This window comes from Platichthys flesus, chromosome 15 (genome assembly GCF_949316205.1).
Source record: "Platichthys flesus chromosome 15, fPlaFle2.1, whole genome shotgun sequence".
In the NCBI taxonomy this organism is placed as follows: Eukaryota; Metazoa; Chordata; class Actinopteri; order Pleuronectiformes; family Pleuronectidae; genus Platichthys; species Platichthys flesus.
This window is the reverse complement of record NC_084959.1, coordinates 2,801,851-2,827,119: the sequence shown is the minus strand read 5'-3', so window position 1 is coordinate 2,827,119 and position 25,269 is coordinate 2,801,851. Positions and strand designations below refer to the sequence as shown.

The 25,269-nt window shown below is 45.3% G+C and overlaps 1 protein-coding gene across 2 annotated transcripts in view; it reads right to left on the bottom strand.

Moving 5' to 3' along the window:
* Positions 1-25,269, bottom strand: part of tmem132e (transmembrane protein 132E) — a 310,548-nt gene that overhangs the window by 10,836 nt on the left and 274,443 nt on the right. For both annotated transcript variants that reach the window (XM_062405937.1, XM_062405938.1), the window contains exons 5-7: positions 25,094-25,237; positions 13,928-14,133; positions 7,929-8,208 (exon numbers count right to left, since the gene is read on the bottom strand). In XM_062405937.1, the coding sequence (XP_062261921.1) occupies positions 7,929-8,208; positions 13,928-14,133; positions 25,094-25,237 (630 nt within the window). The remainder of the gene's footprint in view (positions 1-7,928; positions 8,209-13,927; positions 14,134-25,093; positions 25,238-25,269) is intronic.

Below are 25,269 nucleotides of genomic sequence, written 5' to 3'. Positions count from 1 at the left end.
AGCGGCTAAATATGGAGAATGTTTCCTCTTTCATTCATGGATCCGACTGAGAGTCACAGCTTCAACTGTCACAATCAGGTCCAGTAGAAGACTGAAGCTGAACTGAGATCAGTTCAAAAGACTCTGAAGTTATTAAAAACCAGAGTTTATCTCCAATATTCAGCAGGAAACTTTTAAAACATGATGAATTCTGAACAGAGTTTAGTGGATTTGTTACAGAAGCAGCTCTTCTGGTTGAGGAGGCAACGGATCATGGGTAATATCTACGAAAACCACTTAATCGACACGGATGGCTGACATAATTATTAACGTGTTCCTGCAGAGGGCGCTGCTGCTCAGTAAAAGTTGTGACATGCTCCGATAATGGAGCGAAGCCAGCGAGCTAGTTCTGGCAGGCAACTCGAGCTGCGCTGCTTCAGTCATGTGCATATATCAGGTGACATAAATCAGGTGACATACATCATGTGACATACTTCACTTGCCACAACCAGCCACAGCACTCATCCACCTCATTAGGCGGTCCATTTAAGCAGAGGGAAATCCCATCACTCTCTCTGATTCCTAACTACTACGCAGTAGCAAACTACTGCCTCAGCCCCTCCACCACCCCAGCATCCACCTGTAGGCTTCAACGGGGGGGTTACAGTATTAGCTCATCACTCCCATGATTCCTGTGTTGGCATATGGGGAGTGATTAAGTTGGAGCCTAGACGCCAAACACAAACATGCTCTACTGTGAATAATAAATATCTTAATAAATAAGATAAATAATCAAACGTGAGTTGTCTGACTGAAATACATTTAACGAAGGTCGAGTTCAGTCATTCTGATCCAAGGGTTTGTTTTAAGAGATTTTTTTAGACTTTGGAGCTGAAAATAGTCGAGTTGCCGGATGTGACTGATGAGAGTTCTGATTTTTCAAGTCAGTTGAACTTTTAAAGCTTTTTATTAATTGGCACAGATAAGTTTTGTTTCAGTGGAGATCACAGAACGATCCGTCAGGCTGAGAAACTTTGAGCAGAAGCTCCACGGAGACAAACAAGGCTCTGGGTTGATTATTTATTCTGTTGGCACTGTTGCAGTCATCTGTGTGTAAAAATATGTTATGGGGGGGGGGGGGGGGGGGGGGGGGGGCTGCTGGCACTTGAAGAGGGAAATTAAGCTTCACACAATCTTTTGTCAAATTGAAAATAAAATAATAAAAAACTCAGGAGACAGATTTTCTCCCCGACTGTCATCAATATCTGATGTTGTTGATTCATCCCGTTGTGTGTTTGCTGATGAAGTTTGAACAATTGGGTTTTAACTTTTTCCTCAGATTGCCTCGTTTATTTGTAGCCCAGTTGATTTTCTCACCGCGTCCCAGTAAAACTTCCACTGGTCGAGATGACACCAGTGAAGTCACAAAGCCATGCATTGGCAATAACATCCTTTTATTGACATTTGTAGGATGTACTTTTGAATTGAATTATATTGTGTGACTATTTCATTTTGTCGTTTACTTTCTCCATCAATCAGAAGTGAAGTGTTCTGCTCCCGACAGCTCTCGTCACTGGGATCTCTGTCGTTGGCAGATGTGGAAAAACCTCTTCCTCTCAAGCTGCTCCTCATCACCACCGGGACACTTTGAGCAACTATACATTTTTTACACATATTCATTTTGAATGTGACCATTACTTTAAAGTGTGTTTCAAAGAAAAGCTGCAGAATGGCCTCTTTATATTATTTTTGAAAATCAAGATCCATGAATTATTCTGTTTTTTTGACTATTTTGCAACGTTAAAGAAGTTGAAAACAAATCTGCATATTTGTCCAGATCTGCACCAAAATGTAACAGGATCTCTTTTGGTTCGTGTCCGTAGCTTCCACCGAGTTTTATTAAAACATGTTCAGGAGTTGAAGCGTCATCATGCTGACAAATAAAAGGGGTTCAAACGTCACCTCGTTAGTGGCGGTAAAAAAAAGTTTCCTTTCCTTCCACATCGCCGCCTCCTGTCCCGACCCTCCTGATCATTAACACATGAAGAGTGCTGCATCATGGCGAGTCAGAGCAACGAGATGATGAATGTGTCCCACGTCTGTCGGCTGCAGGCGAGCAGCTGCTTCCAGCTCTGCTCCCGGTTGAATTTGTCATCGGTGCTGCCGGCGGCGTCGGTGAAGTGAAGCACGAGAAAGTAGTTACACTTTACATGTTCTTCATCTGGAGAGCTCGTCTATCTGTCATCGCCGGGGGCACGGCTCCGTGAGGCCGAGCACGCCGTCCTGCCCGAGGCCTTCATGGAGAAACCGCCATTTCTCTGGTGTTAATAGCAAACACCGGAAAACAACGGTGAGTCCGAGCGGCGGACCGACTCCGACCGGTGCATATTGCATCAAATTACATTATCTTTCCTTAATGCACTCTCTGCCTGTCTCCTTGAAGCTGGTGTTCAATTAATCACAGTCTTGCACGGAGCAACAGAGAATCAGGGGGAGATTTATCGGTGCAGGATGTGGATTCTCCTCAGGACCTCAGAGTGTCGACTGAGGCACAAACTCACGAGTCACCGTTCAGCACATCTCCGGCTGCCTCACATGGTTCAGGACCGAGCTCCCTACAGGAACCTGAATCATTAATACCAGACTTTGCATTGCAGGCTGAGCACTATCTCACCACGGATGATGATGTAAGGGTCTGCAGAGGGCGATGAAGACTTTCATTATGCTTCATCACACCAGAAGTGTCTCTTTCAGGTTAAAAGCACATGTTAAAGTATGTGTAAATCTCCAAGTGGAGCGGCAGCGAGGACGCGTCGCTCCTGCTAATTGAGATTCACAATCTAAACCCACAGTAACGTCTGTGTGTGATGAGGGAGCCTGCTGGGAAATTGCACCAAACAGAATGGGACATTATATATATATAGTGAGCTCGCGTTTAAATTTGTATCCTTTTGAAATTCAAACTGCAGGGACTCGGGGAAATCGATTTTCTTTCCTCAGCATCTCCCTTGAGACGAGCAAAGTGAGAAGACTCAGAGTTGTACCTTTGTTTTTAAGAAACATAAACACAGCTTCACTCGGATGGAAACTCCACCGGAGAGTAAATAAGAAAAGAAAGAAGAGAAGAAGACGCTGAAAAGTCAAATGAGGTTTTTGTGCATCTGGTGAAATCTGGTATATTTCTACATTTTGGAGAAAAATGAATAAAACATACAGTATATTTACAGTTATTATAAAAAGTGTGAAGTTTGTACGAAAATGTAGATTAAATAATTAACAGTTTTTCTAATTGTTTCTTCACTTGTTTTTAGAATTTCTCTTTCCTATTTGCATGTTTTCGAAATAAATAGAAATTAATATTAAAAATATACGTATGCAACATGTAACAGAATCATTTAAAAACGTCCAGATACAAAACCACTGGATCTTCAGAGGAGGAGCTTCAGCAAATTAAACCTTGATCTATTCTTTGTGGAATTTGGAGACAGATCAATTTAGTGTGTTTATCTTTTAAATTCCATAAAAGCTCCAGCCTTCGCTTGGTGGAGGTTATGGTCATTTCCCATAATGCTTCCCTTCGGTAGAATCAACACTGACTCTGATACGTATCCGGCCTCTTTACGCTTGTTTGCCCGAAATACAAAGTGCTCGTCTTCCGGGAGGATGAACTGATGAAACACGAGTGTAACAGATGAAGATGAAAACATACCCCCCCCCCCCCCCCCCCCCCCTCAGCTCTCAACTTTTACTGTCCTGAAAACTTTCAGGCAATTACCCAGCGTCCCACAACACAGTGGAGTAAGTGGGTGCAGCAGCTGTGGAGTAAACCTCTGTGCCCCCCCCGTCCCAGGACAGTGACTGAGTCGGAGTCGTGCTCCAAGTCGCCGCTCCGATAGAATGACTGTCCTGCACGTTGTGAACTTAATTGGACGGATCAAAGAGTGGCGAGTCTGTTTGTGCTCATACGACATGATGGGCTCATCTCAGTCTGTTCAGCTGCAGACTCACATGAGACTCATCCTCAATGTGGAGATAGAGAGTCTTCAGAGAGAGAGAGAGGTGTGATGATGTTGAATTTATACAGTTTTTATACAGTTTGTTTATATACATGTTCATATTTATATTTTTGTGTATTTGTATATATGAGAACATTGTGTGATGCCTTTGATTGTAACTATCCTTATATCTATATATCTCTCTATCTATCATCCATCCATCTATCCGTCCTTCCTTCTATCCATCCTTCTATCTATCTATTCATCCTTCTATCTATCTATCTACCTATCTGTCTATCTATCCATATATCTATCTATCCATCCAAACACCTGAATATTCCAACACATGGACCATTTGGATGTTTGTCGTTTGTCGGAGCCTCAAATGAACTCGGACATTTCAATGAATTTATTATCTGCTCACACGTTGAGTTGCAAAGATTACAAGTCTATTTTCTAAACGATTATATTTGAACAGTTTGACTTCGGTTTTGAAGTAAATCGATGAATGAATAATGTAACAGATGAGTTGTGGGTTGAAGCCACAGTGCGATGTGAGACGTGTGGACCTGACTTGAGAGCTGCAGCTTCATCGGGTCCAGTGAGTTAAAGAGTGAAGCTGAACTTAACGAGACTCAGAAGTTATTAAAGACCAGAGTTTATCTCCATTGTTTGGAGATTTGTTAAAGCAGCAGCTCTCCTGGTTCAGGAACTAGAGGATCATGGGTAATATCCAGCGTTCAGTTGGAGTCACTGTCAGAGTGCAATGCAGTGTTAGACTGTAGAGGGCGCTGCTGCTCAGTAAATGAGGGTTAGTGTTGCTTTTCGGCTTTTGTCTGTCTGAAAAATATTTTGCAAATTATTTAACACAATAAATAGCTCAAGTTTCCTCAGAGACAATTTTTTTCTCAACATTAAAACGCAAATCAATTGCTCAAACTAAAAGCCTGACAAAATGAAAAACGTGTAACTACAGGGGGCGCTGTTGCTCAGTTGCATTAGCTCAGATACACACTCATCAGTTTGCTCATTATATAGTAGATAAATACCAAAGATGAATTTCCCCCGTGAGATGAAATATTCTATAGATGATTGTGTTTCCATTCCTCTGCAGTGATTGCATGTTTGCAGATATTAATTAAATAATCTCTGCTCCGAGAAGCGACTGTGAATTCTCTCCGACTCTGGCTTTTCACTTTGAGAGGCAGCTATTGTTCAGTAATCCTCCGGATTAAACGCCCGACTCCCACCGGGCTCGGAGAGAATTCCTGGAAAGTTCATGATTTCTGCTTCGTAATCACTGAGAAATACACCGGTTTTGAATTTATTTGTCATAATTAACAGCTGCTTTCTTTTACACTTTAACCTCTTAAACTCTTCTGTAATTTCTCTGTCGTGTGAAAGGAGACCTAATTTAACGTAGAGATAATTTATGCAGTGATCATCAGCCGTCCTGCCGAAAAACAAAGAAATCAAATGTCTGGAATATTGCGCTAGGTGGACAAAAGCTCCTTTTTTCTTTATTCATATTCATGAGCCGGTGGACAATTTGAATCAATCTCCCCGAGACTCAAAGACTCATTCAACTCCTCCGACAGACGGAGGGTTTCGGTGCGAGCGCCATTGTTGAGATACACTCTGTTCATTGGCAGCGAATCAGCATAACAATTTCACCGTTAATTGTGAAGTGAGCTCTGAACGGCGGCTTTCAGAACCGCTTTGTGCCGTCGGGTTTCTGTGAAGCGTCAGTCGGCAGAGACCTGGTGTCTGTTCTCCTTTGAGGCGTTTCAACACGAGAGGCTTCAGGGGCTGAGGCAGGAGGAGGTTCTGATCTGGTCACTGAGGGTTTCATGATGTCACGTCCTGCTGGGAACTTTGACACATGACGGAGAAAACGAGGGAGGGACATCTGCCTCTGACCTGTGTAGAGTTTGCATGTTCTCCTTATGTTTGCTCGGGTTTTCTCCAGAATCCTCCCACAAGTCCAGATACATGCTACACTGGGTTAACTGGAGACTCCAGACCTCCTGTGATCCTCAGAGAGTAACTGGTGTAGATTATAAATGGATGGATGCTGGCGTCTCGGTTCTGTTGATGGTCCAGACTCAACTAAATCAATCCTCACACCTTCAGTGATCCTCCTGACGTTTCATCTGCTGCTGCTGGTTCTCTCATGAAACATCTCAACCAGGTCCCTCAACCTAAACGTTTGAATTTAATGGAAGAGCCATTTATTTACTTTATCTACTCACTACATTTATTACTATTCCTTGATCAGTAAATCAGTTTTGATTAATCGAACATCTCCCGTTGTTTCCACATCACAATCCATCTTCCAAAGTTCACAAGGACTGGGATCATTTCTGTCCATTTTATTTATTTATATATTTGCAATTGATGCGAGTCTAGTAACGTCTGGTGCTAAATTGATGTATAATTATTCAAACCTTTCAGGAGATTACAAATGATTTATTGCTCATTTAAAATGATGAATTGAGAACTTGTGTCGTTCCTCCCTGTTTCTCCATCATCTGACACATCCATCAGGCGACTGTTCTTTCTCCCGACAGCCTGAAACTCGGATAATTCACGGTGATCAAAACTCGGTTCACATAAATGACCAGTGAGGCGTCGGTAAATCACCGGGCAGGACACATAACTTAGCTGTTTCCTCTGTAAAGGACGTCTGAACGTATTTATATGCTCTTTATGTCAGGCAGCTCTTTTATTGGACATCAACAGCAGCAGAGACATCTTATAATAGACAAAGACCAAACGGGTGAAGAGGATAAGACAGACGATGAAGAGGGACAATAATATATCGTCTTTTCAGAGAAGTTTCCCAGTTCATAGACCGAGCCGTATTATTCCCAGAGTTCATAATAACCTTGAGCTCACTAAGGTAACTGCTGAGAGACTTTGAAGGAGACATGTTCTGCTCAGGTTCATCTTTTTAAATTGGATTTATTCCTTGAGAAAGGAACGTTCACAACACATCACTGACCTCAGACTGTAAATCGCTGCAGCTCCTCTTTTCAGCCGCTGTCTGAAACCCTTCACTGTGTCTGAATTCAGGGCCTGAATCCTTCAGAGGCTGCATTTTAAGACCGAATGCATCATATCGGGGAAGGTCAGTGAGGGCTGTTTCTTTAAAGTGTTCCTCCCGATAGAAGCCACCAATCTGCTCTGATTGGCCAGCTACACTTAGTTTGTCAACTGGTTCTGGTGTTGACAAACTGGAAGATTATGTTGGACTCAAATGTAGGATATCGTGATGTCACGTGAAAAGACGACACTGACTCTATGGAAGAGGAGCTCCCTTCAGGATTTGGCTGTTTCAACTTTGCAGAACTTTTAACATATAACAAACTAATGGAAAGAAGCACTTCATCATGTGTCTCCTTTCAAAGCAGAAGAAACACCGGGAATCGAACCACCAGACACGTTCTGAACAAACCTCCCAGTCGACAAAAAGGTAATTGGAAGAGAAAATAGAGATAAACGGTGTAATTACAACCCGAACTCGGCTGCAACCTTCCATCACAGCTTCTCCACCGTCTTCAGGGTTTGATCCGCAGTAATTGTGGTAGTTGTGTAGCACCGACACAGAGTTCAGTTATTACAGACGTCTCAACCTGTTTGTTTCTTCTCCCCCGTCGGACTCTACTGTGGTGTCACTGGGTTCCCAATATACCGAGGATCGATTATCATAACCAAAGACCAGAGCAGAGAAAATCAGTTTGAATAAAGACGTATTATCCTTGAATAAAGTCATGAACAGTGTTTGAAAGAACTCGTCTCCTTTGCTCCGCCCAGCTGCTGCAAACTCAGAAAGAGTGATGAGCTCTAAGTTTAAAATCTTACTCCCTGAACCTCTATTAAACACGTTTTCATGCTTCTCTCTCAGACGCCTCATGCTTCCCTCCTGCTCCACGTGAACCCTCAGCCTCTTACCTTCAGCGCAGTGGATCCCAGCTCCAGGCCCACCAGGATGGTCCTGTCCACCAGCTCTGCTATCCTGGGGTCGGCCACCTTCAGGGAGTCCTGGACCAGGTCGGTGACGTCCACCTGCCAGTCGGGCCCCAGCATGGTGATGACCTGGTCGGTTCCCTCCGTGGAGGTGGTGTGGAACTGGGTCAGAACCTTGACCAGGGCGCGCTGGTACTGCAGCGTGCAGCCGCGGCTCACCCGCCGCTCGTCCTCGTCTTCGTCCGCGTCGCTGTCCCTGGTGCTCCTGGGACAAAAGGACAAATATATAATATGTAAGTAGAGGAAGACAATGCATTTAATATTCATCTGCCTCGTGTAAAGAATCCAGCAAACACAGATGTAGTGTTTTCTTAAAGTTCAATTGTGCCCTAGTCTCCGGGACAGCTGCTGAACTCTCCTGGAGACTGGGGCACAATTCTACGTCTCAATTCGCGCCTTCTGTTTTTGTGGGTCCCCGCTCATTCTCTAATTTGACATCACAACACTGATGAGGCACCTGGCGCAGCTCCACATGAATCCATCACATTACCGGCTCTGATGCAGAGGCGATGAGCAAACGAGCCGGCGCCAAATAGATAAGCACCAAAAAGCAGAGTTTTGGACCGGAGCCCTTCTTCTTTCACAGGAGCCCTGGGCGGCGGGGTTAAACATGCCAGGTGCCCCCCCCCCACAGAGTGCAATCTGTGCTCCAGCAAGATGTACGAGTTTCCCAGCTCCCCTCAGCAGGCCTGACAGTCTGCCAGCTCCTCCTTAAAGAGCTCCCCTCTATTTATCTCTGAAAAGCACTTTCTCTGTCGCTGTGTGATTTTTTTATTCATAACAATGCAGAAAAAGCATTATTAATTCAATAGAATAGGACGTTACTGAGTGGAGAGTTCAAGCAGATAGAAACACTGAGAACTGTATAAAGTCAAATGAGAAGACGGTCTTCACCTGGAGGTGGAAACTCAGGCTTCACTGGTTGAAACAAGCTTTTTGGCAAAATCATGCATGCGTCAAAAATTTGGAAGTTTCTAAGAAAAGGCCAGAATCGAATTTTGAGAAATCTTCTCTTTCTGTTGATTTTTTACAAGCCTCTTAAAATTGCCGCCTCAAAGAAAGTTTTTAAATTCAGCTTCAGAACAACACTGTTCACTTTGCAACACACTGGCAGTGACTGTGACGTTTTATCCTGAAATTTACTATTTCACTAGGTATTTTGAATATTCTCAAACTTAATATTGCTGCAGACATTAAAACTCCACGAGCAGCCGTCGGCGACATCACTGCATCGACTGCGAGGCCGAGGAACGTCTGTGTTTTTTCATTTTCCTCCATCTGTTTGATATTTGTCTGGGCTCTCCGGCTTCCTCCCACTCTCCAAAAATAAGTTTGGGGGAAATGGTGTGAATTCAAATGGCTGTCGTGTATCTACTTGTGTGTGTGTGTGTGTGTGTGTGTCTGTGTGTGTGTATGAGCCCAATAATAGATCCCACCTGTCTGTGATGTACGACAGGATCCAGCCCCTGAGCAGATACAGCTCATACAGAGAGGAGTAGATACTTTAGATTTGTTCATGAACAAACATTATTGCAAGGACTGAGTCAATAATACTTTTTTGAATTACCTATCTGAATGGTTTAGGAACAACATTAGAAAATTTTCCATGGGAAATCAAAAGAAACCAGGAGATTGCATCACTCTGCTTTCAGGCTACAGGTGAATCTGTTCTATTCCTCACCGGAATTGAACAGGTGGCGTCCCTGAGGCACTTCTTTCCACCGAGTTTCCACCTATGCCACCCATCACGAGGAGCACTAACAGTTCTCTAAAGTCCTGCTCGTGTCTGCAGGAGTTCTGTATCGTGCTCATATCAAGCTGGAGTTAAGAAGATGAGTTTGCTCAGCTGGCAGAAAAGGATCCGGCGTTTCAGGAGATTTACGCTTGAGGGAAAAGTTGGCAACTTTCTAGTTTTAATGTTTCTCTGGTGCGTCCATCAACTTTACGGATTTTAATCCTGATCAAAATCCACGCCTGATGATTCCATTTGGGGGAAACTCGAACCTTGAACCTTTTCTCCCGCCTCCCGTTAGATTCCCGTGCAGCCCTCCTCGCTGACTGACGGTGTCGCTTCCGGACACAGAGCTGCTGCTGTGCTTAGAAGGTAAAGTGAGTTAACTTCACAGCACACTCACTTCCTCATCCAGTTAAAGGTGGAAGAAAAACCGATGAGACAGTCTGTCTCTGTCAAAGAGTTTCTCAAGTCCTCGCTCAGGTCAGGGAAAGTTTACCTTCAGAGCCTGTACCTGGAAATAAGCTTGATATATTCTCTCTCCCCAGAATATTGTCCGTTCTTATTAGAGTCTCTGATACAACTGAACGAGCTGAAGCTTCAGTGCACACGAGCTGCCCGCCCGATTACACTTCCTCTCCCTTTTCAGAGCATGTTGCCGGATGATGCAGCCAGTGAGCAATTCTGTGGCACCGCGGCAAAGGCCCACTGCCGGCCGGGAGACCTTCGCCAAGCACCGAGGTTCACGATGTGTCACTTTGCAGAAGTGAGGGAACGTTGGATGGAAAGACCGCAACAGACGGGAAGAATAGAAGAGTTAAGGAGGCGAGGGAGCAAGCGTGGGGGGGGGGGTCAGAGGTCATTCCGAGGGGAGTCGGAGCGAGTGTGAGCGGAGGAGAACGAGCGAGTGAGAGGAGTGAGTGAGATTCAGTCTGATGATCATGAAGAAAAGCAGCTAAAGCAGATTCTGACTAACAAGCTCTTAAATCCATCTTAGTTTGAGGAGTTTGTTTTTACAATTCTCTGAACAAACAGTGACTGTCACCACTAAAGACATCAACAGGACAAAAACAAGCTGCTATTTCACATCAGACGTGTTATTAGAGCTGCAGCTCCTCAGTATTTAAATGATTTCTTCTCACCTTGGTACTTCACTTGTCTTGTTTTGTTAATGGCACATGACCATGTTGATAATTTGCAAGTTTCGGTGAAATCCATCATCGTAAAACGTGTTTGTTTATTTCTTAAAGAAGCGAAAAGGTGAATAACGTCTGTGTCATTTCAAAATGTCAATCTACTCACTCCAGAGATTTATTAATTGCCTGTATGTGGCTCGAGACTCATTCATCTCATCTGTGACACACTTGACACGTGTGTTATTAAGTGTCGTGTTGCATTTGGTTTAATTAAGACATGTGATATGTTTTATATTAATAAACACTGACGACAGATTGTCCAGGTCGAGGTTCTGTCCAGCTTCTCTGGACTTTTAACAAACACCTGAACAGCTAAATTACTGCGGGTTCACTTTGACAGATTCAGAAATAAACCAGCATCATCCCAGTTAAAACACAGAGAACACTCGAAACAGGAAGCTTCAGAACCGACGCTGGTTTCACTAAAAAAGACAAAGGCTCCAGTGGGGGGGTCATAGTCAGTGTCTGCAGCATGTGGCATCTTCATCTGCAGGTTCCTGATGCTCCACAAAGAAACCAGCAGGAGAAAGTCAAGAACATGAGGCTTTCTCAGTAAACAGGAGTGACATCAAGCAGAAGAAGAAACGCTTCAGCTGCAGGGAAACAGATTCCCGGGTCCTGGGTACTGTGCAGGAACCTCGCACAGCCACAAGGGGTCTTTGATTGTTGTTTTCACTGAGACACAAAGGAAGGTGGATGCATATATCAGCAGGAGGAAGTGTGGAGACAAAACGAACTTTGAAACCTTGACACTTTGCTTGAAGCAACTGGTTCCGCTACTGAAACAGTGGAAAACTATATAATATTGTTCCGTGAGAATTCAACTTTATGAGGCCGCCGGCAAAAACAAAAACAAACATTAAAAAACAACTAGGTGTGAAAAGCTGAGAAGTCTGAAACGAGTTCTGCTTTGATTAGCTGGGACTTTAAAAGAGAAAACTAATGAATGAGACTAAAGTGTGGATCTAAGTCTCATTTTGCACTTGAGAATAATATTCCTCTCCAGCCTGTTGAAGAATGAGATGTTCTCCAGGTGCTCGGGGTCATTCCAAACGCCTCCATCCTTCACACACGCCATCTGTATTCAGGTCGGGTAGAAATGGATTCAGTCTGCGATGATGTACTCCGGCAGCGGCGACAGCAGCCACCCGGCCTCGGTGTTAATGCCGCCATTAAACATTTCCTAAATGAAGGGTGGGCGCCCTTTGTTACCGCGCCGCGCGACACAAGAGCGCCGGAATATTCTAATGAGCCTGAGTGTCTTAACCCGGGAACACATTCCTCATCGAGGTCCTGCTGCAAAACAACCTCCATCTCCCACCGGAGCCGTTTCCTCCACGTCTGGAGGTGTTATGTTTCTGAGACTCGTCACAAAAACACCTCATTTGTTTTTTTATTGCCGGCTGGATTCCCTCTGTAATATCGATATGATGACCACGCGTCGGGCCTCGATTCAGTATAGGAATATTAGCAGAACAGAGGAGATGGCTCGGTAGACGTGGTCTAATGGAACCTAAGGTTATACCAGTGCATTTCCAGAGTCTCTTTCAGCTGTGAACTCTGGAGAAGGTCCAGATTTTCTCTGGACTTTCACACATGAACAACGCAGAGGGAGGTTCCCTGCTCACACGTCCGGTTCCTGAGTGCACAGGTGGACGTGGTGGTGCAGCGGGCAGACACAAGGATGTAACGTTTGAATTCCGCTGCAGAGATCACAGGCGTTGGACCTCATCACCTCTCAGATCTCTGAGTTGTCTTTCTAAGTTGAGATCTTCCTTGATGTCCCTCCACCTCTGTGGTTTCTGCTTTTCATCCTCAGACATATATTTGTGTTCTCTTTGTTTGTTTCAGTTTTGTGTCTGATGCATGTCCACAGCAACTGTCTTTTTCCCATTTTGCTTTCCTCCCCGGGTTCCGAGCATATCTGAGAGTGTCTCATGTGAAACGTCCCTGCGGTGGTTTAGCAGCTACAACAACAGCTTAACTCTGAGCATCCTCCTGAATCTCAAATCACCTGCGTCTTCCTCCGAAAACATCATTGCCTATCTGGAGGGATCGGCCGACATGCAATCTGAAACAGATCTCAGTGTGCCCACTCAAAGTCACATTAAGCCAGCACCCATGACGTGCTGGTGGAAAAGCAACCCGTGTTGAGATGGGTGTGACACACGCGTGACGGCCTCGTGGATCAATTTGAACTTGAGAGGCTCGTTTCGCTGGCGTGAGTTTCTGCAGCCGCGCTCGAGTCAGAGCTTCTAATTAGAGACAAGCAGCAACACACAGAATCCTGGAAAACACACAGGAAGCCGGGCGGCGTGTGAGTTTGCATTGTGGGTAATGATGCCTCTGGTAATCATGAGCAAATAAGACGTACAGAATATATCCCACTGCAGGGAAAGGCTTTGTTCCTGTGGAGGAGAGACCCCCCCCCCCCCCCGTCACACATTCTGTTATATGTCAGCTAATACACAGCGGAGCGGATATATGCAGTCTGTTGTTTCTATACATTCAAACAGCAGATGTTTCCATTAGGACAGGGCAATAAAACACAAAGGCTGCAGGATAAATATGAGGCCATGAATCTGACACAACAGGTCTTTGAAATGTAGAAACTAGAAATCGAATCAAAAAGGGTTGAAGCTGCAAAAAAGAAAAAGAAGTGTAAAACCACAACTTTCACTTAGGAGCCGGAAATCTGTTCTTAAAAGAAACAAACAACTTTTTAAAATCATAATTCTGAGATCTGACACACTGCAAAAACACAACACAACAAAACAGTAATACACATGTCAGACTATTTAAACTGCAGGGAAACTGAATCTGAGCAGGATGAGTGATGAGGGTTCACCTTTGTTTTTGTTTGTTTGTTTACAACCCTTCTTCCCCCGGACGTGTTCCTGAATATCCACCGTGACCTCGGTGAGGACGGAGCTTTTACTCCACACGGTCAAAGCCATGAAGTTAAATAAACACATGAAACCAGCGGGGGGGCGTACCTTCTGTCGGGCAGGATGGGAACCCTCCAGCCCTTGATGAAGCTCAGGTTGCTGTCGGACAGCTCCACCTGCAGCGGCAGCTTGGGCACCCACACCGTCAGCTCCAGGGGCGCGCTCAGGTGCTCGTAGCTGAAGATGACCCTGGCGTTCATGGAGCCCCGCGTCTCCTTCCCGTTGACGAACACGTAGTCGCAATTCATGGACACCTAGGACAGATCAGGGTCAGAAGTCAGAGACCATCTATATGGTAATGGTGACGTGGGCGGCAGAGAGGATCTCAGGTGACGTGAGGTCGTTTCCACAAGTCATCACATCCCCGCGTTTCAAGGTTGATACTTTCAGCAAAGCAAATATAAAGCGAGGGAATAGGATCTTTTATGGATTTGAATGTGCTGTGAAAGTTCAGGGCTCGTAAACCAGATCTGTCAACACCTTCTGTTATCCCACAGGATGAGCTCACTCGAGTCTGATAAGGAACACAAACACACAACAGGGTTCTAGCTTTGCAGTGTTTGGATTTACTGAACTTTTCTGCGTCGCGATCATTCCACTAAACAATATTTTGCTTAATTTCTAATATATTCTGATGAAGAAAGAGATTAAAGAATAATTCACTGCAGGGAAAGTTGAGAAAAAAACCCATCCTGAATCCATTCAGTAGTTTTACAAACAAACAAACAGACAAAACAATTTCATTGCTTCCAGAATAAAAACATATTACTGGTCATTTATTAAAATATCAATGAAGAGGTAGGATGTCTGGAAAGCTACGGCACAACACTAAACTGTCTGACCACAACTGGAAACTACGAGTTGATGCAGTGTGTGTTGACTGTAACTGGGTGAAAACGTTATTTAAAGGTTATTGGATTAAATGGATTAAGTGTTATTACTTAAAACTTTAAGTGTTATTACTTAAAACTTAAGTGTTATTACTTAAAACTTTGACCTAAACATCCCCTTCATCAGACGGTCAGATTGCTGCAGCTCCTCCGTTCAGCCTCTGTCTGCAACCACTAGGTTTCAGCTCCTGTCTCGACTGACGAGGAGCTTCATGTGTTTCAGGAGCTTCAGGTTGTTCAGGAGCTTCAGGTTGTTCAGGAGCTTCATGTGTTTCAGGAGCTTCATGTGTTTCAGGAGCTTCAGGTTGTTCAGGAGCTTCATGTGTTTCAGGAGCTTCATGAGCTTCATGTGTTTCAGGAGCTTCATGTGTTTCAGGAGCTTCATGTGTTTCAGGAGTTTCAGGAGCTTCATGTGTTTCAGGAGCTTCATGTGTTTCAGGAGCTTCATGTGTTTCAGGAGTTTCATGTGTCTCAGGAGCTTCATGTGTTTCAGGAGCTTCAGGAGCTTCATGTGTTTCAGGAGCTTCAGGTTGTTCAGGAGCTTCATGTGTTTCAGGAGCTTCAGGTTGTTCAGGAGCTTCATGTGTTTCAGGAGCTTCATGTGTTTCAGGAGCTTCATGTGTTTCAGGAGCTTCATGTGTTTCAGGAGCTTCAGGAGCTTCATGTGTTTCAGGAGCTTCAGGTTGTTCAGGAGCTTCATGTGTTTCAGGAGCTTCAGGTTGTTCAGGAGCTTCATGTGTTTCAGGAGTTTCATGTGTCTCAGGAGCTTCATGTGTTTCAGGAGCTTCAGGAGCTTCATGTGTTTCAGGAGCTTCAGGTTGTTCAGGAGCTTCAGGTTGTTCAGGAGCTTCATGTGTACAGGAGCTTCAGACTTTGGGTTTTTAAACTTTATTATCCCAGAAAAAACTTTATAAACATGCAGAAAGGACCGCCACCCGGAGAAAGCTTCCTATGTCTCCTTTAAGAGATATTTGAGATTCAACACACTGCTGCTCCACTGCAGAGTCTGGAGGTTTCTTATTCTTCCATTCCCCCCCGAACGCAGCAGATTCCACCAGCCAGAACCACAGACGTGGAACGAATCACTGAAAATCTTCTGCCGCTGCGTTTTGGTCGCAAGCAAAACTCCCAGACTCCCCGGCCTGGAAGGCAGAGGGGGCGGGGGGGCTGAGAACCGCTGCTGTAAACAACACTTACTCGCTCTGAGCTCTTCTCTCCTCTAATTTGCATCTTTTAAGCAGACACATTAGTGCTTCTGAGTAACCCAGTGTTTGCTGAGCGTGTACAGTGCAAATGAGCCATTCAGTCCACATCCTCACATCTATCAGACCCACTCTTAGCATAACAATTACACCAACACACAATATGCCAACACCGGCTTTTAGGCACACTTCTTAATATGTCCGAGCCCGGCAGCTTTGTGGTATTTCACGTGAACTTTAGCTCCTAATGGCTACACGGAGAATTATAAACACATTCACACATTTTTACTTTCCCCGTGACATTTCCTGTAATGTGATGTCAGGTCGGACCCTGCAGTGACACACCAGTAGGAATGCAATATATGGAAATGTCCCAGAATTCAAGTCCAAGCAAATGACATTTTTAACTTGAAACCATTCTTTAGCCTCACCACCCCCCCACCCCCACCCCCATCCGTCCGTCCATCCATCCAGTCGAATAAAGAAAAAAAGAAATCTCCAGCTCAATTTTAATTATCATAAATACTTGTCCCCCTCGAACACTAAATTATTAACCGCAATGGATCCGGAGGGCTTTTGCTTTTGGGCTCCGGCTGAAGATTTATCTAGTGGTGGGAGGTAGCTGGCATTGCAATCAGAGGATCTAATCTCCTGCAAATGGAGGTCGGGCCGGCCAGTCTTCTCAGGGCTGGGGATTCATCATAACTGGGAGGAGGTTGGTAATATAATTCCCCCTCAATGCAGACAGGCCGGGCCGGGGGGGGGGCAGCAGCAGCAGCGGTGGTTTGAAGAGAGCGACTCTTAAGATGACAGTCTTACCCTCCGGTTCAGCTAATGCAATTTTGCAGGGTTTGACCTTTCGGGGGGGCCGGCGCAGTGTTATTGTTGTGTCGGCCGATCCGAGCGAGCGAGCGAGCGAGCCGAGCTGCAGGAGAGGGAGGAAGGGGTAACTCAACACAACGACCCCGGCCACCTTGATTAATCACAGCTCGGTTTCAGAAGAGAACATCTGTCTGATATGCACTTCACTCTCACCCTAAAGACACACACACACACACATAACCCCACACACACACACACACACACACACACACACACACACACACACACGCACACACACTCTCTGGCTGCAGCACCGCTCCAGCTCCCTTTCGCTCCTGATAAACTTGGCCGGCTAATTGCAAGTCAGAAGCTGTTAGCAGCTCCGGGTATCAGTGGCCCTGTGGGGGCCTGGTGGTGGTGGGGGGGGCGTTCACACACCGAGCCGCCACATGGCATCGGGCATGCCGCTAATGTGCTGTGGCATCTTCCATGGTGCCAGCAGATTGCCTGGGTGGAGACGGATCACCGGGACAAGTGCAAGTGCCGTCTCGGCTCGGCCGTGCACCGGTCACGTGATGCAGAGTGAAAGACTGGCTGGGTTAATTAAGGTGAGGACACCGAAGGGCCTTTCTCACAGTTATTCCATAACATTAACTAAATTAATTTCCCCAAACGGTTCCAGTAGGGGCGGGCGGCTTCCGTCCTTCATGAGGCGATGCCGTTATATTTAAATGTGACCACCGCCCTGCAGATTCGGAGCAGAGCAGTCGGCTCATCTGTATTCTGGACGCGTCGGCTCACATCACTCAGGGAGGAAATAGAACCATTATTTTATTGCATCTCGGGCAAACGGCTAAAACGGATTCTCTGCCGTTGCAACGTCGGTTTATTGTTTCAACATTATCTCCTAAAGGACTTCAGCAGCCGAGGTTCGACTCAATTCACTTCAATTTGTATCGGGCCAAATCACAATATCAGACGTTTTCAGACTTGAACTCCGGGGAATGGAAGATTCTATCCGCTCAGACACGTTCACAACAACACAGAATAAGAACTCCTGAGTGTTTGAAGGAGGCAGGAGGCTGGAGGCAGGGGGCAGGGGGTAGGAGACAGGAGGCAGGGGGCAGGGGGTAGGAGACAGGAGACAGGAGGCAGGAGACAGGAGGCAGGGGGTAGGATGCAGGAGGGAGGAGGCAGGAGGCAGGAGGAAGGGGGCAGGAGGCAGGAGGCAGGAGGCAGGAGGCAAGAAGCAGGAGATGGGAGGAAGGAGGCAGGAGGCAAGAAGCAGGAGGCAGGAGGCAGGAGGCAGGAGGCGGTGCAGGAGGCAGGAGGCAGGGGGCAGGGGGCAGGGGGCAGGAGGCAGGAGGCAGGAGGCAGGAGGCAGGAGGCAGGAGGCAGGAGGCAGGAGGCAGGGGGCAGGGGGCAGGGGGTAGGAGACAGGAGACAGGAGACAGGAGGCAGGAGGCAGGAGACAGGAGACAGGAGACGGGAGGGAGGAGGCAGGAGACAGGAGACAGGAGGCAGGAGACAGGAGACGGGAGGGAGGAGGCAGGAGGCAGGAGGCAGGAGTCACTAAACACTCTCGAACCTGGTCCTTCTGAATTTACATCTTGGATAATTTCTGGATATGACCTGGAGTTCACTGCACGTCAGGTTTAGAGTATCTGTTTACAGATGCCTTCTGAGATGCAGACTCTGGTTTCTAGAACTCTAATGTCACTGTGTACGTCACTGCTTTGTGTGTCTGGCTGTGGACTTTGTGTTTGGCTTCACGCTCTGACCCTTCACAGACTTGCAGCTCGAGGAATATTCGACACTCGGCTCCTCGCAGCCACCAGGACACAGAAACCATGAATTGACCTTTAGACCCTTCCGCCCCGATAAGTGCCCCCATCTCTCCAGCTCGGTACGCCCAGTGTTTATTCCTGCAGCTTTTTTTTGGGGGGGGGGGGGGTGGGGGGGGTTTCTCTCGAAGTCATGATAACCTGATGGCATCACTGCCGCTCGGAGAAATTGAAGAGAAAATGCTTTAAAGGAAAACTATAAATACATGAGAGAAATAATCTTAAATCATCTCTCTGAAGCCAAAGATTTATCCAAACTGATTTGAGTCTAAACTGATTATATGCACTAAAAATTAAGAAAACATAGATTACAAAAATATACATTTAAAAATCTCAGTCAAGTTAATAAACTGTTAACCCCATAAGGATAATTCACAGAAAGTCAACGAGAAATCAATTATATGAGCAATAATTTGTAATTGCAATGAAAAAGGTGATTTCTAATTCTGATGTTTTGTGACTATTTGAGGACGGACTTTGAATCTGAGCAACAACAGACATTCTTCAGTTGTAAATGTTGTCTTTATAAGATAGAAGGAAAAAGGTCAAGAGACAAACCGGGTGGAACATGGGACGTACTGGTCCGGAACAATGGTGACACGACATGCGTCATGCTTGTACCACTGGCCCTCGCACCACAAACCAGATAAAAAAGGGCAAAGACTCAGATAAACATCGAGATAAAGATTTTCATTTGTTTTCCTCCACGTTGGAGTTGTAATAATCCGAAGGCGTCAGCCAGCGACCTCTGGAAGCTTCTTGGAAGTTCACAAACAGGAAGCAATTATCCAGGACTCTCCCGTCAAAATTAAATATCCTCTGAATGAATCGCCACGACGCCTCTGCCAAATGGAGTTTCAGTTTGAGGATAACACATGCATCAGATGGAGAGTGAATGAAAGCTGACATATGGCTGAAGCATTAGTGGGATTGTAGCTGTGAAGCTTCTCTGGCTCCACCAGCACTGGAACCAATGAGCTCATTTAGCTGTGTTAGCTAAATGAGGCGGCCTCCATTAGCCTGTTGTTGTTGGATTAATGAAGTTCAGTGTGAGAAACAACGCTGCTGCAGGAAAGCTGCGACTGTTTTATAATAATATCTTTTGTATGATTCATTCTGCAAAGTCATCAGCATCATTTAGAGGTTGGTCAACAAATCTCTGAAGCAGTCAAGGTCAATTCTTTAAAACCATTTTCACACATGACCTCTGGGTAAAATCTGTGTCTTCTACACGTATGAGATCCCTTATATTATATTTTAAAACCTCCAGAATTAAAAAGCTTTACTATATTTCAGTTTTCAGAAACCTCATCATTACCTCATTATTTCATTAATCTGCTGTTGAAGCACCTTCACTCTTCTGGTTTTTATACTCCCCCCCCCCCCCGAGCTTGGAGCCTGGCTGCGGGGATTTGCTCCCATTCAGCCACAGGAGCATTAGTGAGGTCGACCACTGGTAAAGTGGGGCTCACACTCACCGCTCCAGTTCATCCCTCGGGCGTTGGAATGGTTTGGGGTCAGGACTCGGTGCAGGTCGGTTCACTTTCTTTTTAAAGATACGTTGACAAGTCGAAACAACAAAGGGCCTTTTACCAAACCATCGGCTCGGAGTAGGAAGAAGCAAGCTGTGAAAACATCTCTACACGTTTGAGCATTTAAGGAGACGTGAGGTTTTTAATATGCCATGTTATAAACCATCAGACTTTAGCTTTTTGTCTTTCAGATGATAAACTGGGAGCCGCACTAAAGCACAGAGTGTCACTCATATGGGAAAGAGTGGTGCGGAGGGAGGAGCCTTATCTCTGCCTCCAGTTTCCCACCTTCTCCAGCCCTCATAATTATTCCTGCACACCGAAGAAGAAGGTTTGTCTTATCTGCTCCTGACGCACACTCTGCAGCTTAGTCATTATTTCCAAAGAAGAAGGAACTGAAGAAATAAATAAATTAAAAAAAAGTGCCTGTAAAAGACAAATCACAAACTCCTTACCTATTTTTACTCTCGTGGTTGGAAAGTTAAGAACACACAACAGCCCGTGGGTTGGCAAATATCTAAATGAGAAATGCAGGGGGCTGAGAATAAAGGGAATGATTTGAGTTTAAATGCTGTTTGAGTTTCGGTCGGGAGTCACGAGGCTCACAGGAGATGAGAGGAGGTTCTGCAGAGCTTTGAGCTGGGAGTGTTCTGCTCGGCTCAAAACAACAACCAGCATCCTGCAGTGAAACCACCACGGTGATTAGAATATATCTGCATGACCCGTGGCGTGAGAGTAATGAGAGTAATGTATAAAACAACAAAGTAATGGAGGGCTCCACTTCTCTGGTCGGGCATCGCGGTGGAATCCTTTTTATTCTGGTTTCCTGGAGGACGTTTTATTGAACTGTCATGACTCGTGTATTTCCTGAGCCTGAAGGTCTCATTTTAAATTAGCCTCGAATGCTCAATGGCAAGTTCACTGAAGCAGGCGCACTCAATATCACACACACGCCCTGTCGGGGATGGATAATGAAAAATGATAAATGACGACCAGAGGCAGCAGCCTGATGCAAGAACTGCTCTGTTCGACCATAAGGAACAACTGGAACCCCCCCCCCCCCCCGACTGAAAGAAACACATCTGGACAGGAGCAGTCTCCCCCCAGCATAACTTTAAATAATGCTAAACGTTTTTTTTTCAAATATGTAGATTATCTCATCAGTTTGTATAATTTCTATTTGTTCTGAATAAATAACCAAAAATGAAATGAACACAGATTCTGACAACCTGTATTCATCCCAGACGGGGAATTCTGGGCAATTACAGCGACCGTCATGTAAAATAAATAAATAATAAATGAATATAAATGAATAAATAAATGAGAGACACAAATCAACAACAACAATCAACAGCTCTATGCATCTAGTGGCTGGAGAGCAGGAGGAATCATATGTGTGTCAGGAGCTGGACATGATTCTGACCACTAGTGATTCTGGACCATCAGATTCTTCCAGAGGGAGAACGGGTCTTTGTGACACTACTGGAATTAGACCAGTCCCACGATTGTTTGTAAACACCACACGTTTGACTAGATGGCACTAACTTGAAGACAGATTTCCTGACATAGACACGTCCCAAACAGTTTTTGTTCAATTTGTTTCCTTCTCATCTCTTTTTTAAAATCTGAAGAAATGTGATATTAAATCCAACATCACAGGGAAGACATGTTGTTTAGTTTACAGCTCTAAAAACATTTAAAATCTGTGTCTGGACTATGAATTGAATTTGTCCTCCTTCTGCATTGCAGGACTTTTTATTTGGACCAAATTGTTTGCATGACGAGCAGCGCGGGGGGGGGGGGGGGGGGTCGAGAGCATTCAGATGAGTCCGGTACATCAGAGAGAGAATATACTGGACGTACAGTAAACTGGTGTTTTAACAGATTCATTCACAAGCAGAGTGATAGAAGTCAGTGTCTGATTCGGCTTCGTGGCTTCACAGCCTCAGTCTGTAAAAAGCCTCCATCAAACCGGCCTGACCCCGACCTTGACGAGCCGCTAAACCACCACAGAGGATTTCATTAGCCCGACGTGATAAGACAACTTTACTGTTCAATGAAAAGTATGAAGAAAGAAAAAAGGAGTTTCCCCCCCCCCCCCACACCGAGTCGAAGGGTCAAATTTAAAGATTTCTGTTACGGGCACATGAAAGTTGATGGAAGAGCGAGTCACATCTGGACTCCTGCAACGTTTTTCTATAAACGCACAACCTCCTTTCAATGAGAGGGAGTTAGAGCTGAGATGGTTCTGGTAAAAAAAAAACACAGCTATCATTCGCCTGGTACCTGAGTAAAATCCATCTCTACCCGCAGAGGCAGGATCCGACCCCCTGTGGCTGTTCTGATGATCGTTAGCATGCTCGGACGTTAGCATCGACCTCCTGATAATTAGCAGAAACATCCTCCCTCATCTCAGCCTCAGTGAGCAGGGACCAGAGGCGGCTGCTCTCTGGCACAGATGCATGCACATGGCTGCAGGCCCCGGGTTCTCCAGACTCATTTCAATTATTCAAATAAATCCCTGACCTCTATTAGCCAATAAGAAACATTTCAAATGATGAAGCAGCCGCTTGGGAAACTGTCGGCCACCTCTAGGTCGGTTTACATTTAGATAATACTGAAGATGTCTCCCAGTTCAGGGGATGCATCCTTCAGAGGGGTCACAGTGGTGCGACTGGGCAAAGGTCACTGGAAGTTAAGGTGCCATTATTATTTATGTAATATTCAATTCATGTTTAGAACATTCACTGAATTCTGAGTGTGAACTCTCCGAAGCTTAATGTGGTGCAAAGACCAAACAAAATTACATTTTTACAAGCAAAGAAGATGAAGTTTCTATTATCTATAATTCTCTCTCTAGTTCCTTCCATTCATTCTGAACTCAACTAAATTTGAACGTACCAAAGAAATCAGTGATAATGAGAAGACGAAAGATATTTAAGTGCGAAAGGAAAATTGGTAAATGACAATATTGGTTTTGGTTTGAACTACATACAAGAAAACAACGTTGTTACTATATGAATCACAATCATATTCATAGAACTTGAGTTTAAATCCAGAGAGAACTACTCTCCCCCAAGAAGGGAAAAATAAAAACTATCCAGCACATCATAAAAGCTTTGGTGGAATTGACTCCTTGTGTGAATCAAGAGGAGCTGAGCAGAGTAAGGGACTGTGAAATTGAAGGAGCAGGTGTATCGGATCGCTACGCAAGTTTTTCCAAAAGTCAAATTAAAATCACGGGAGAAAGGAACATTATGGAGGTTAACCGTTGGGTTATTATTAAATAATAAATCAGCTGTCGACCTGATAGAGATTTAAATATTTCAAAGTGAAAACGCAGAGATCAACAATAAGAAGTGAATATTTTGTTGCTTGACGTAGAATGAAAACATAAGAAAACATGATATTCCACATTTGTTAAATTTAATTAACTATAATGCAGCTATAGTTCAGGTCTCTAGAAACAGTCAATGTGAAGATTTGGTCTCAAAGAGTTCGTCTGAAGTTTTTTCAACAGAGCGAGGAGCCTGAAACTTTTTGGGCAAACTGATAATTGCAGCTTTCAGGGTCGACGGGCCGTTTACAGAGAGTTCGATCAGAGAGTCTCCTTAAAGACAAGTCGGCTGCAGATCTTCACCTCTCATCAGAAGCATTTCAGAAGGTATCGACCCGACGGGGGGGGGGGGGGGCAGCCATTTTCAAATTCAGACCCAAATCAAGTAGAGAGCCGAGAAATCGTGACCGAGCCCGACAGGGATTTGGATACCATCTCTAAACGGAGTCAAAGCGGTCTGTTCGGCAAGAACCGGTACAAGCAGAGAGCTTTAACCATCTCCACCAGGCTCAGGTCGGGGAAGCACACACACTGCTTCTCTGCTGCAGGGACCAGGGTGTAAGTTTGTCAGGTATGACTCAGCAAATCTACAGGACCCTGGTGTGGGGGGGGGGGGGGGGGGGGGGGCAGCACCGAACTCAAAATGTGATTCACCAGCCTCGTTAAGGAGGAGAACACCAAGAGGAAAAGGTTTTACAGGCAGAGGTTTAATTGGTATGTGTGATCACGATGCTTCTCATTCATTGTGTTTGTGCGGCTCTTTAATTCACATGTGGTGCAGAGGTGTGTGTGTGTGTGTGTGTGTGTTTGTGTGTTTGTGTGAGGACTCAGGTGCTGCTGCAGATGTTGCACCTGTTGTTCTGAAAAACAAAAAGCTGTCACCAGCCTCGCAGACGCAACAGCTCCTTGGTGAGCGGCCGTGTGAGAAATTACTTTAATCCCGTCACACCCGCTGCTTTACCTTCACTGTGGTACGAGGGAATCGAACCACATACATTATTGCATTGTTTACTTCTCCTGAGGTCACATCTCTCTCCTCCACCGTGGTTTTATCGGACCGACTCTGCAAAATGGCCTCTCCACACTCAACTGTGCTAAACAATCTGCCTGTGATGAAATCTATTACGACCGTAATTGACTGGAGTAAAATAATAAGTGCGTAATCGCCGCCTCTAATGCTGCTCTGCAAGTTGTTGTTGATCCCACTTTAATTTGCTTAATCAACAAACCAGACGTGGTGGAGAGCGCCGATTCCCCGGGAGTCTGAGCCCTGATTGTTCTGGATCCTGGGACGCCGCTGCTCCACCCGCCCCGCAGCCATCGCACTTAGATGAACAACGAGAACTGCAGCGACTCTCTCTCTCTCTCTCCCTCCATCTCTCTCTCTCTCTCCCTCCATGTCTCTATGCTACATCGGCAAGAACAGGACATACCGCTCCTTCTGCAGCCATGGATATGAATATGCATTTGTCTGAGGTTTTCATGCTCTCCTGATGATGTGTTTCTATCTATAGGGACTAGATGTTCTCTAACGTCGTGTTTCTCTCGACACGATGCTCGGAGGAGATCAGGTTTTTATTTCTGTACCTTCACGATGTCTTCGTTGGAGGACTTGCACTGCACGGAGGAGGACACGTCCGTGACGGCTCCGTTCATCTCAATGGAGACCATCTTGACCGGGATGGCCACGGTGCGTCCGGTCAGGATGGCTGTGTTGATGATCTCAGTGTCCTGCAGAGAGAGAGAGAGAGAGAGAGTGAAGA